This window comes from Pseudophryne corroboree, chromosome 1, assembly GCF_028390025.1.
Source record: "Pseudophryne corroboree isolate aPseCor3 chromosome 1, aPseCor3.hap2, whole genome shotgun sequence".
NCBI lineage: Eukaryota > Metazoa > Chordata > Amphibia > Anura > Myobatrachidae > Pseudophryne > Pseudophryne corroboree.
This window is the reverse complement of record NC_086444.1, coordinates 331,866,248-331,879,511: the sequence shown is the minus strand read 5'-3', so window position 1 is coordinate 331,879,511 and position 13,264 is coordinate 331,866,248. Positions and strand designations below refer to the sequence as shown.

The following is a 13,264-nucleotide window of genomic DNA, read 5'->3' as shown; positions in this document are numbered from 1 at the left end:
TTTCAAGGCCCTGACTACGTCCAGTAACTTGGAATCCTCCAAGTCCCTAGTAGCCGCAGGCACCACAATAGGTTGGTTCAAGTGAAAAGCTGATACCACCTTAGGGAGAAACTGGGGACGAGTCCTCAATTCCGCCCTATCCATATGGAAAATCAGATAAGGGCTTTTACATGACAAAGCTGCCAATTCTGACACACGCCTGGCTGAAGCCAAGGCCAATAACATGACCACTTTCCACGTGAGATATTTTAGATCCACGGTTTTAAGTGGCTCAAACCAATGTGATTTTAAGAAACTCAACACCATGTTGAGATCCCAAGGTGCCACTGGAGGCACAAACGGGGGCTGAATATGCAGCACTCCTTTCACAAACGTCTGAACTTCAAGTAGTGAAGCTAGTTCTTTCTGGAAGAAAATCGACAGAGCCGAGATCTGTACCTTAATGGAGCCTAATTTCAAGCCCATAGTCACTCCTGCTTGTAGGAAATGCAGAAATCGACCTAGTTGAAATTCCTCTGTTGGGGCCTTTTTGGCCTCACACCAAGCAACATATTTCCGCCATATGCGGTGATAATGCTTTGCAGTTACATCTTTCCTGGCTTTAATCAGCGTAGGAATGACTTCCTCCGGAATGCCCTTTTCCTTCAGGATCCGGCGTTCAACCGCCATGCCGTCAAACGCAGCCGCGGTAAGTCTTGGAACAGACAGGGCCCCTGCTGCAGCAGGTCCTGTCTGAGCGGCAGAGGCCATGGGTCCTCTGAGATCATCTCTTGAAGTTCCGGGTACCACGCTCGTCTTGGCCAATCCGGAACCACGAGTATTGTTCTTACTCCTCGTTTTCTTATTATTCTCAGTACCCTTGGTATGAGAGGCAGAGGAGGGAACACATAAACTGACTGGTACACCCACGGTGTCACTAGAGCGTCCACAGCTATCGCCTGAGGGTCCCTTGACCTGGCGCAATATCTCTCTAGTTTTTTGTTTAGGCGGGACGCCATCATGTCCACCTGTGGCCGTTCCCATCGATTTACAATCAGCGTGAAGACTTCTGGATGAAGTCCCCACTCTCCCGGGTGGAGGTCGTGCCTGCTGAGGAAGTCTGCTTCCCAGTTGTCCACTCCCGGAATGAACACTGCTGACAGTGCTAGTACGTGATTTTCCGCCCATCGGAGAATCCTTGTGGCTTCTGCCATTGCCATCCTGCTTCTTGTGCCGCCCTGTCGATTTACATGGGCGACTGCCGTGATGTTGTCTGACTGGATCAGTACCGGCTGGTGTAGAAGCAGGGATTTTGCCTGACTTAGGGCATTGTAAATGGTTCTTAGTTCCAGAATATTTATGTGTAGGGAAGTCTCCTGACTCGACCATAGTCCTTGGAAGTTTCTTCCCTGTGTGACTGCCCCCCAGCCTCGAAGGCTGGCATCCGTGGTCACCAGGACCCAGTCCTGTATGCCGAATCTGCGGCCCTCAAGAAGATGAGCACTCTGCAGCCACCACAGCAGAGACACCCTGGTTCTTGGAGACAGGGTTATTAGGCGATGCATCTGAAGATGCGATCCGGACCATTGGTCCAACAGGTCCCACTGAAAGATTCTGGCATGGAACCTACCGAAAGGAATTGCTTCGTAAGAAGCCACCATCTTTCCCAGGACCCGCATGCAGTGATGCACCGATACCTGTTTTGGTTTCAGGAGTTCTCTGACTAGAGATGACAGCTCCTTGGCTTTCTCCTCCGGGAGAAACACTTTTTTCTGGACTGTATCCAGAATCATACCCAGGAACAGTAGACGTGTCGTCGGAACCAGCTGTGATTTTGGAATATTCAGAATCCAACCGTGCTGGTGTAGCACCTCCTGAGATAGTGCTACTCCCACCAACAACTGCTCCTTGGACCTCGCCTTTATTAGGAGATCGTCAAAGTACGGGATAATTAAAACTCCCTTTCTTCGAAGGAGTATCATCATTTCCGCCATTACCTTGGTAAACACCCTCGGTGCCGTGGAGAGTCCAAACGGCAGCGTCTGGAACTGATAGTGACAGTCCTGTACCACAAATCTGAGGTACTCCTGGTGAGGAGGGTAAATGGGGACATGCAGGTACGCATCCTTGATGTCCAGGGAGACCATGTAATCCCCCTCGTCCAGGCTCGCAATAACCGCCCTGAGCGATTCCATCTTGAACTTGAACCTTTTGATATAAGTGTTCAAGGATTTTAAATTTAAGATGGGTCTCACCGAACCATCCGGTTTCGGTACCACAAACATTGTGGAATAGTAACCCTTCCCTTGCTGAAGGAGGGGTACCTTGACAATCACTTGCTGTGAATACAGTTTTTGGATAGCCACCAACACTGCCTCCCCGGCAGAGGGAGTTGCTGGTAAGACAGATTTTAGAAAACGGGGGGGGGACGTCTCGAATTCCAGCCTGTACCCCTGAGATACTACTTGAAGGGTCCAGGGATCCACCTGTGAGAGAGCCCACTGTGTGCTGAAATTTCTGAGACGGGCCCCCACCGTACCCGGATCCGCCTGTGAAGCCCCAGCGTCATGCTGTGGACTTACCGGACGCGGGGGAGGACTTTTGCTCTTGGGAACTGGCTGTATGTTGCAGCTTTTTCCCTCAACCTTTGCCTCTCGGCAGAAAGGATGCGCCTCGAGCCCTCTTGTGTTTATGGGGCCGAAAGGACTGTACTTGATAATACGGTGCCTTCTTTTGCTGTGGGTTAGCCTGTGGCAAAAATGTCGATTTCCCAGCCGTAGCTGTGGAAACGAGGTCTGAAAGACCATCCCCAAACAGTTCCACCCCCTTATAAGGCAAAACTTCCATGTGCCTTTTTGAATCGGCATCACCTGACCACTGCCGAGTCCATAACCCCCTTCTGGCGGCAATGGACATTGCGCTTATTTTTGATGCCAGCCGGCAAATATCCCTCTGTGCATCACGCATGTATAAGACAGCGTCTTTTATATGCTCTACTGTCAGCAAAATAGTGTCCCTATCCAGGGTATCAATATTATCCGACAGGGAATCTGACCACGCAGCAGCAGCACTGCACATCCATGCTGATGCAATCGCTGGTCGCAATATAATGCCCGTGTGTGTATATATAGCTTTTAGGGTAGCCTCCTGCTTTCTATCAGCAGGATCCTTTAGGGCGGCCGTATCCGGAGACGGTAGTGCCACCTGTTTTGATAAACGTGTAAGCGCTTTATCTACCCTAGGGGATGTTTCCCAACGTGACCTATCCTCTGGCGGGAAAGGGTACGCTGCCAATAACCGTTTAGAAATTATCAATTTCTTATCGGGGGAAGTCCAGGCTTCCTCACACACCTCATTTAATTCCTCAGATGCAGGAAAAACTACTGGTAGTTTCTCACCGAACATAATACCCTTTTTTGTGGTACCTGGGGTACTATCAGAAATGTGTAATACATTTTTCATTGCCTCAATCATGTAACGGGTGGACCTATTGAAGGGTACACTAGTCTCATCGTCGTCGACACTGGAGTCGGTATCCGTGTCGACATCTGTGTCTGCCATCTGAGGTAGCGGGTGTTTTAAAGCCCCTGATGACATTTGAGACGCTGGAACAGTCACAAGCTGAGTAGCCGGCTGTCCTATGTCGTCAAACCTTTTATGTAAGGAGCTGACACTGTCACGTAATTCCTTCCATAAGTCCATCCACACAGGTGTCGACCCCTCAGGGGGTGACAACACATTTACAGGCATTTGCTCTGCCTCCACATCATTTTCCTCATCATACATGTCGACACAGCGGTACCGACACACAGCACACACACAGGGAATGCTCTGACAGAGGACAGGACCCCACAAAGCCCTTTGGGGAGACAGAGGGAGAGTATGCCAGCACACACCAGAGCGCTATATACCACAGGGATATCACCTATAAAGAGTGTTTTCCCTTATAGCTGCATATATATATTATACTGCGCCTAAATTTGTGCCCCCCCTCTCTTTTTTACCCTTTCTGTAGTGCAGAACTGCAGGGAAGAGCCAGGGAGCGATCCTTCCAGCGGAGCTGTGAGGGAAAATGGCACCAGTGTGCTGAGGGAGATGGCTCCGCCCCCTTTTCGGCGGGCTTTCTCCCGCTTTTTGTGTTATTCTGGCAGGGGTAATTTACACCTATATAGCCTCTGGGGCTATATATGGTGTCAGTTTTGCCAGCCAAGGTGTTAATATTGCTGCTCAGGGTGCCCCCCCCCCCCCCCCCCTGCACCCATCAGTGACCGAAGTGTGTGGTGTGCATGAGGAGCAATGGCGCACAGCTGCAGTGCTGTGCGCTACCTTGGAGAAGACAGGAGTCTTCAGCCGCCGATTTTCCGGACCTTCTTCTGGCTCTGTAAGGGGGGCGGCGGCGCGGCTCCGGGAACGGACGACGAGGTCGGGTCCTGTGTGCAATCCCTCTGGAGCTAATGGTGTCCAGTAGCCTAAGAAGCCCAAGCTACCACCACTTAGGTAGGTTCGCTTCTTTTCCCCTTAGTCCCTCGCTGCAGTGAGCCTGTTGCCAGCAGGTCTCACTGTAAAATAAAAAACCTAAACTATACTTTCTTTCTAGGAGCTCAGGAGAGCCCCTAGTGTGCAACCAGCTCGGCCAGGCACAGAAATCTAACTGGGGCTTGGAGGAGGGTCATAGGGGGAGGAGCCAGTGCACACCAGATAGACCTAAATCTTTCTTTAGATGTGCCCAGTCTCCTGCGGAGCCGTCTATTCCCCATGGTCCTTACGGAGTCCCCAGCATCCACTAGGACGTCAGAGAAATGAACAATTCTGAGATAAAAAAAACATGAGCCTGAACATTAAAATGAGCAACAGTTAACAGGTTCTCTGGTGAAAACAAACCACTAATATCGCCTGCTGTGCAAGCCTTAGGCCGCGTACACATCAGGCAGAGAGGACAGTACCATGCCAGACTGCCAGTACACATTACTCGATGAAAGACGAAACAACATCTCGTCTTTCATTACATTGCAGAGACGCAAAGATGTTGCATGTGACCTGCGGGAGAGCGCAATAGTGGCTACACATTAGAACATCAGCACAATTTGTCACTAGGATATGGCAAATCGTGTTAATATCGGCTAAGTGTCTAAGGACTAAGACGGCATGTCACTCCAAATTACTCTATTTAAAAGCATGTACAAATCAAACTGGGAAGCAACTGTTGGACAAAGTTTAAAGAGAAGTCATTATTTACCTTATTCAGTCTCTTGGGCAAGAATAATATTGTCCCATCAAAAGCATGAGCTTTTCCAATCAGCTCATCATGCTGATATAGTAAAGCAGACCTTAGGCGTTTAGATTCCATCTGTGGATTGAAGTCAATGTGATACTGGTATAAAACCCACTGTGGTCGTGCAACCAATTTGATATGGTTGGAAGATATTTGAATTGTTTTCCCAGTAACACCTAGAAAAAGATGAACAAAAAAAACTTTATATAGAAAGCCACTTTACTAAAAAAAAACACAAATGGAAAAATTCATTTACGTAGGAATCCATTCAGCGCAGCTACGCCATAGTGTAGCGAGCACTTTTCGTGCAAATTTGGCATTCGTACAGGCAAATTCGCACCCTCCACTCACAAATTAATTCCCTCCAAGGTCTCTCTCAGAGAAAAAGTTAATAAATAACACACCGTTGTATGAAACCGACGGAGAAAAATCATTACAAAGATCCATTCCCTATAACAATATCAAACCAAAAAACTGCATTATGCAGTATATATTAAAAAGAAGTTACCTGTCTTAGAAACTCTGACGTGTTCTAGTGTTTGCCGTGTACATATGCCGAGATCATGAAAGTCACGTCTTCGGCCACCACGATCTCCAATTGAAATGTCCTGAAATCCAGCTGAGATAGCAGCATCTATAATTTAACATCAAGAATATTCAGCAACAAATTAAATTGAACTAGTCCCTTATAAATTAACTGTGTGATACACTGCAAACTACAGATCATCCTTCATTGTCTTCCATACCTAGCCTCTCCTAATGCTGAAGACTCTTCTACAAAATTCACTGCAGTACTATGCAAAGCAACTACAGCCAATTTATCAGCCAAATCACAACTATAACACTCTGACAAAGACAAGCCACCTGCTGCTGTAGGATAGAGGGGGTCATTCCGAGTTGTTCGTTCGCTAGCAGTTTTTAGCAGCCGTGCAAAAGCTTTGCCGCCTCCCACTGGCAGTGTATTTAAGCTTAGCAGAAGTGTGAATGAAAGGATCGCAGAGCGACTACAAAATAATTTTGAGCAGTTTCAGAGTAACTTCAGACCTACTCAGCGATTGCGATCACTTCACTGAAAAGCTTCGCTAAACCTTATATGAAACTACATCGTTCGTTGTAATAGTACGACGCGAGTGCGCATTATGCCACATACGCATGCGCAGAAGTGCCGATATTTTGCCTGATCGCTGTACAGCAAACGAAAGCAGCTAGCGATCAACTCGGAATGACCCCCAGAGTGTCAATGTAGAAAATCAAATTTTTACCCACACTACCATTTCCCTCATCAAGGAAAATACAGATTAGATTACTAACTAGCGGATACCCGTGCTTCGCTACGGGATGAAGATGGTAGATCAGAATTATAGTTGTTCGTTAATTTACGTTGGTTGGAGATCTACTATATAACGAGATTTATGGTAAGAACTTACCGTTGTTAAATCTCTCGGGATGATAAAGGAGAAGTTCTGGGGAATTTGCCAGGATCAACAAATCGTCCAAATACGGTAGGATCCTGACCCTTGACGGTGGAGTGTAGCCGTCATGACCGCCATTACTTTGGTGAAGACTCGGGGAGCCGTTGTCAAACCAAAAGGTAACTCCCGAAATTGGTAATGAAGGTTGCCCACCGCAAACCTCAGGTACTGTTGAAGAGATACCGCAATAGGGATTTTTGTTAAACTAAGGGCGAAATACATACCAGCTCACACCACAACACACCGTACAACTGGATTACCAGGAATACCAGATAACAGTATGAACGAAAAACAGCAACAAGCTGAATATAACCGATACACAACCTTCGTGTAACCGAAAACAACAACTAACAATACAACTGCAAGTAACAGTCCACACTGGGATGGGCGCCCAGCATCCTCTACGGACTAGGAGAAAAGGATTTACCGGTAGGTATTAAAATCCTATTTTCTCTTACGTCCTAGAGGATGCTGGGGACTCCAAAAGGACCAAGGGGTCTATACCAAAGCTCCAGACCGGGCGGAAGAGTGCGGACGACTCTGCAGCACTGATTGACCAAACATTAGGTCCTCATCAGCCAGGGTATCAAACTTGTAGTACTTAGCAAAAGTGTTTGAACCCGACCACGTAGCTGCTCGGCAAAGTTAAAGCGCCGAGACTCCTCGGGCAGCCGCCTAAGAGGAGCCCACCTTTCTGGTAGAATGGGCTTTCACTGACTTCGGTAACGGCAATCCAGCCGTAGAATGAGCATGCCGAATCGTATTACAGATCCAGCGTGCATTAGTCTGCTTGGAAGCAGGAGCCCCAATTTTATTGGGAGCATATAGGACAAACAGAGCCTATGATTTCCTAATTCGAGCCGTTCTGGCTACATAAATTTTCAAAGCTCTAACTACATCGAGAGATTTTGACATAGCCAAGGCACCCGTAGCCACAGGCACCACAATGGGTTGGTTTATGTGAAACGAAGAAACCACCTTCGGCAGAAATTGTTGACAAATTCTCAATTCCGCTCTATCCTCATGGAAAATCTAATAGGGGCTCTTGTGAGACAAAGCCGCCAACTCCGACACCCGTCTTGCGGGCGCCAAGGCCAAAAGCATGACCACTTTCCAAGGGAGAAATTTCAACTCAACCTTTCGCAAAGGTTCAAACCAGTGAGACATAAGAAATTGCAACACCACAACAAGATCCCATGTAGCCACGAGTGGCACAAATGGAGGATGGATGTGCAGCACTCCCTTCGCGAAAGTCTGAACCTCTGGAAGGGTGGCCAATTCTTTTTGAAAGAAAATAGATAAAGCCGAAATCTGCACTTTTATGGAGCCCAATTTTAGGCCTGCATCCACACCTGCATGCAAAAAATGGAGGAAATGACCCAGCTGAAACTCCTCCGTAGGAGCTTTCTTGGCTTCACACCACGACACATATTTTCTCCAAATACGGTGATAATGCTTCGCCGTGACCTCCTTTCTAGCCTTAAGGAGAAGGGAATGACTTCCCCGGGAATACCCTTTCGAGCTAGGATTTGGCGTTCAACCTCCACGCCGTCAAACGCAGCCGCGATTAGTCTTGAAATACGCCCCTGCAGTAACAGATCCTCTCTGAGAGGAAGAGGCCAAGGATGTTCTATGAGCAATTCCTGAAGATCCGCATACCAGGGCCTCCGTGGCCAATCTGGAACGAAGAGTACTGCCGACACCCTTGCTCATCTTATGATCCTCAACACTTTTGGAATGAGAGGAAGTGGAGGGAACACATATACCGACTGAAGCACCCACGGAGTTACCAGGGCGTCCACTTCACTAGCTTGAGGGTCCCTTGACCTGGAACAATACCTCGGAAGCTTCTTGTTGAGGCGAGACGCCATCATGTCTATTTGAGGAATTCCCCAACGCCTTGTCACTTCTGCAAAGACCTCTTGATGAAGACCCCACTCTCCTGGATGGAGATCGTGACTGCTGAGGAAGTCTGCTTCCCAGTTGTCCACGCCCGGAAGGAAGACTGCTGACAGAGCGCTCACGTGCTTTTCCGCCCAGCGGAGAACTTTTGTGGCCTCCGCCATCGCGCTCTGCTCTTTGTTCCGCCTTGGCGGTTTACGTACGCCACCGCTGTTACGTTGTCTGACTGAATCAGGAAAGGCAGACCTCGAAGAAAGTGTTCCGCTTGCAGAAGGCCGTTGTAAATGGCTCTTAACTCCAGAACGTTAATGTGGAGACAAGATTCCTGGCTTGACCATTTTCCCTGGAAACTTCTTCCTTGTGTGACTGCTCCCCAGCCTCGGAGACTTGCATCCATGGTCAGGAGGACCCAATCCTGGATCCCGAACCTGTGTCCCTCTAGGAGGTGAGAACTTTGAAACCAACACAGGAAAGATATTCTGGTCCTGGAAGATTAGACTTATTTTCCGGTGCATGTGCAGATGAGACCAGGACCATTTGTCCAGCAGGTCCCACTGAAACACCCGGGCATGAAACCTGCCAAACGGAATGGCTTCGTAAGCTGCAACCATCTTCCTCAGCACTCGAGTGCATTGATGAATCGATACTCTTGCCAGTTTCAGAATCGCCTTGACCATGCAGTGGATATCCAGAGTTTTTTCCGCTGAAAGAAACACTATGCAGTTCCGTGTCCAGGATCATGCCCAAGAAAGGCAGTCGAGTTGTCGGAATCAACTGTGACTTTGGCAAATTCAGAATCCAACCATGATGTTGCAGAACAGTCAGGGATAGTTCCACATTTCTTAGCAACTGCTTCTTTGATCTCGCCTTTATCAGGAGATCGGCCAAATACGGGATAATTGTGACACCCTGCTTGCGTAGGAGTACCATAATTTCCGCCATTACTTTGGTGAAGACCCTCGGGGCCGTGGAAAGCCCAAACTGTAAAGTCTGAAATTGGTAATGACAATCCTGCACCGCAAACCTCAGGAAAACTTTATGTGGAGGATAACGAGTTTTATGGTAAGAACTTACCTTTGTTAAAACTCTTTCTGCGAGGTACACTGGGCTCCACAAGGATAGACATAGGGGTGAAGAGTAGGATCTTGATCCGAGGCACCAACAGGCTGAAAAGCTTTGACTGTTCCCAGAATGCATAGCGCCGCCTCCCTGCACAGGAGCTCAGTTTTTAGTTAACCAGCCCAATGCAGTAGCAGGAAAAGAGACGACAACGGTTAGTAGCCACATACACCACCCTCTCACGACAGAAGAAGTGTCAGCGGCTAATGCCACACCAACCCAAAGAAGCTAAGTGCGTCAGGGTGGGCGCCTTGTGGAGACCAGTGTACCTCGCAGAAAGAGTTTTAACAAAGGGAAGTTCTTACCATAAAACTCGTTTTCTGCTGCGGGGTACACTGGGCTCCACAGGGATAGACATGGGGGATGTCCTAAAGCAGTTCCTTATGGGAGGGGACGCACTGTAGTGGGCACAAGAACCCCACGTCCAAAGGAAGCATCCTGGGAAGCGGCAGTATCGAAGACATAGAACCTTATGAACGTGTTCACAGAGTACCACGTAGCCGCCATGCACAATTGTTCAAGGGTCGCAGCACGGCGGGCCGCCCAAGAATGTCCAACAGACCGAGTAGAATGGGCTGTAATGTGAGCAGGTGCCGAGAGACCAGCCCTCACATAAGCATGTGCAATCACCATTCTAATCCATCTGGCCAAAGTTTGCTTATGAGCAGGCCAGCCCCGTTTGTGAAATCCAAACAGCACAACGAGAGAATATGATTTTCTAATAGAAGCAGTTCTCTTCACATAGATACGGAGAACCCGTACCACATCCAAAGACCGCTCTATGGGAGACAGATCAGGAGAAACAAGTGCCGGAACCACAATCTCCTGGTTAAGGTGGAACTAAGAAACCACCTTAGGTAAATATCCGGGGCGAGTCCTAAGAACCGCCCGGTCACGGTGAAATCAGATATGGGGAACTACAGGACAAGGCACCCAAATCCGACACTCTTCTAGCTGAAGAAATAGCCAGCAGAAACACCACCTTAAGGGAAAGCCACTTAAGATCAGCTGTACCAAGAGGATCAAACGGAGACTCTTGTAACGCCTCCAAAACCACCGACAAGTCCCAAGGAGCCACAGGCGGGACAAAGGGAGGTTGGATACGCAACACGCCCTGAGTAAAGGTATGCACATCAGGTAAGGTCGCAATTTTTCTCTGAAACCACACCGACAAGGCAGATATTTGAACCTTGAGGGAGGCCAGACGCAGGACTAAGTCCAGGCCCTGCTGAATAAAAGTCAACAACTTCGCTACACTAAACCTGGAAGCGCCATAATCGTTAGATGCGCACCAAACAAAGTAAGAATGCCAGACCCTATAGTAAATCCGAGCCGAAGCCGGTTTTCGGGCCCGCAACATAGTTTGAATGACCGCCTCAGAAAACCCTTCAGCCCTTAAGACGGAAGCTTCAAGAGCCACGCCGTCAAAGACAGCCGGGCTAGGTCCTGGTAGACACAGGGGCCCTGAACGAGGAGGTCTGGCGTTGTGGAAGTAAAATTGGACGCTTTGACGATAGGCCTTGCAGGTCTGAGAACCAGTGCCGTCCGGGCCACGCTGGAGCTCTATGAGAAGCAGAGTTCCTTTTTCTTGCTTGAACTTCCGAATTACCCTGGGCAGGAGTGACACCGGAGGGAACACGTACGGCAGCCGAAACCTCCACGGCACCGCCAGCGCATTCACGAATGCTGCTTGAGGATCCCTTGTCCGTGCTCCGAAGACCGGAACCTTGTGATTGTGTCGGGACGCCATCAGATCTACTTCTGGAAGGCCCCACTTTTCCACTAGGAGTTTAAACACTTCTGGAAACACTTCTGGATGGAGGCCCCACTCGCCGGCATGTACGTCCTGACGACTGAGAAAGTCCGCTTCCCAATTGAGGACTCCCGGAATGAATATTGCCGATATGGCCGGTATATGGCGTTCCGCCCAATGTAGAATCCGTGAGACTTTCTTCATTGCCAAACGGCTTCGAGTGCCGCCTTGATGATTTATGTAAGCCACTGTGGTGGCGTTGTCCGACTGTACTTAAACAGGACGATTCTGAATTAAATGCTGGGCCAGGTTCAACGCATTGAAGACCGCCCGCAATTCCAGAATGTTGATCGAGAGGAGGGATTCCTCTTTGGTCCACCGACCCTGAAGGGAGTGTTGCTCCAGCACCGCGTCCCAACCTCTTAGACTGGCATCTGTCGTCAACAAGACCCAGTTGGATATCCAGAATGGATGGCCCCTGCACAAATGTCGGTCCTGGAGCCACCAGAGCAGCGACAGACGGACCTTCAGAGTGAATAAGATCACGTGAGACCAGATCCGGTGAGGCAGGCAGTCCCATTTGGCTAGAATCAGCTTCTGGAGGGGGCGAGAATGGAATTGAGCATACTCCACCATGTCGAATGCTGATACCATGAGGCCCAGCACCTGCATCACCGAATGTATCGACACTTGCGGACGAGAAAGGAAGCAACGAATCCTATCCTGAAGCTTCAGGACTTTCTCCTGAGACAAAAACAACCTCTGGTTGTGAGTGTCCAATAGCGCTCCCAGGTGCACCATGCTCTGAGCAGGGACCAGGGAGGACTTCTTCCAGTTGATGAGCCACCCGTGGGCTTGTAGAAACTGGACAGTCATATCCAGATGATGTAGGAGAAGTTCTGGGGAATTTGCCAGGATTGACAAGTCGTCCAGATACGGCAGTATCCTGACCCCTTGACGGCGGAGTACCACCGTCATCACTGCCATAACTTTGGTGAAGACTTGCGGAGCCATTGTTAAACCAAAAGGTAACGGCCGAAACTGGTAATGCAGGTTGCCAATTGCAAACCTCAGGTATTGCTGATGTGACTCTGCTATAGGAATATGCAGGTAAGCATCCTGTATGTGCAGGGAGACCATGTAGTCCCCAGGTTCCAAGGCCAGAACAATAGAGCGAAGGGTTTCCATACAGAACTTGGAAACCTTCACAAACTTGTTCAATGCCTTGAGGTTGAGAATGGGCCGGGAGGACCCATTCGGTTTCAGGGCTAGAAACAGCGGAGAATAGTACCACCGGCCCCTCTGCGCAAGAGGCACCTGTACTACGACTCCTGTATCCAGTGTTTGCCTTTGTCTGTCCGGCAAAATCGATGAGGAGGTCGGCTTTTGAAGGCTATGGCATAACCTCGAGTGACGACTTCCCGTACCCAGGCATCTGAAGTGGTCTTCAACCATTCCTGGGTATACCCTAGAAGCCGGCTCCCAACCCGGGGATCCCCCAGGGGGAGGCCCGCCCTGTCATGCGGCAGGCTTATCGGTCTTAGAAGCTGGCTGACGGGCCGCCCAGGCTCTTTTGTGCTTCGGATTACCAGGTTTGGAAGTGCGGGCCTGCTTGTTATACGCCTGACCTTTTGCTTTACCTGAAGGACGAAAGGAGCGAAAGGAAGTACCCTTAGACTTCGACACAGAAGGAGCGGTACTTGGCAGACAGGAAGTTTTGGAAGTAGCTAAGTCAGCCACAATCTTATTTAAGTCCTCCCCAAACAA

General features: G+C 49.1%; 1 protein-coding gene across 4 annotated transcripts in view; it reads right to left on the bottom strand.

Annotated features, from left to right (window-relative positions):
- Positions 1–13,264, bottom strand: part of PIWIL1 (piwi like RNA-mediated gene silencing 1) — a 1,090,590-nt gene that overhangs the window by 909,901 nt on the left and 167,425 nt on the right. For all 4 annotated transcript variants that reach the window (XM_063964616.1, XM_063964613.1, XM_063964615.1 and 1 more), the window contains exons 4-5: positions 5,760–5,885; positions 5,216–5,427 (exon numbers count right to left, since the gene is read on the bottom strand). In XM_063964616.1, the coding sequence (XP_063820686.1) occupies positions 5,216–5,427; positions 5,760–5,885 (338 nt within the window). The remainder of the gene's footprint in view (positions 1–5,215; positions 5,428–5,759; positions 5,886–13,264) is intronic.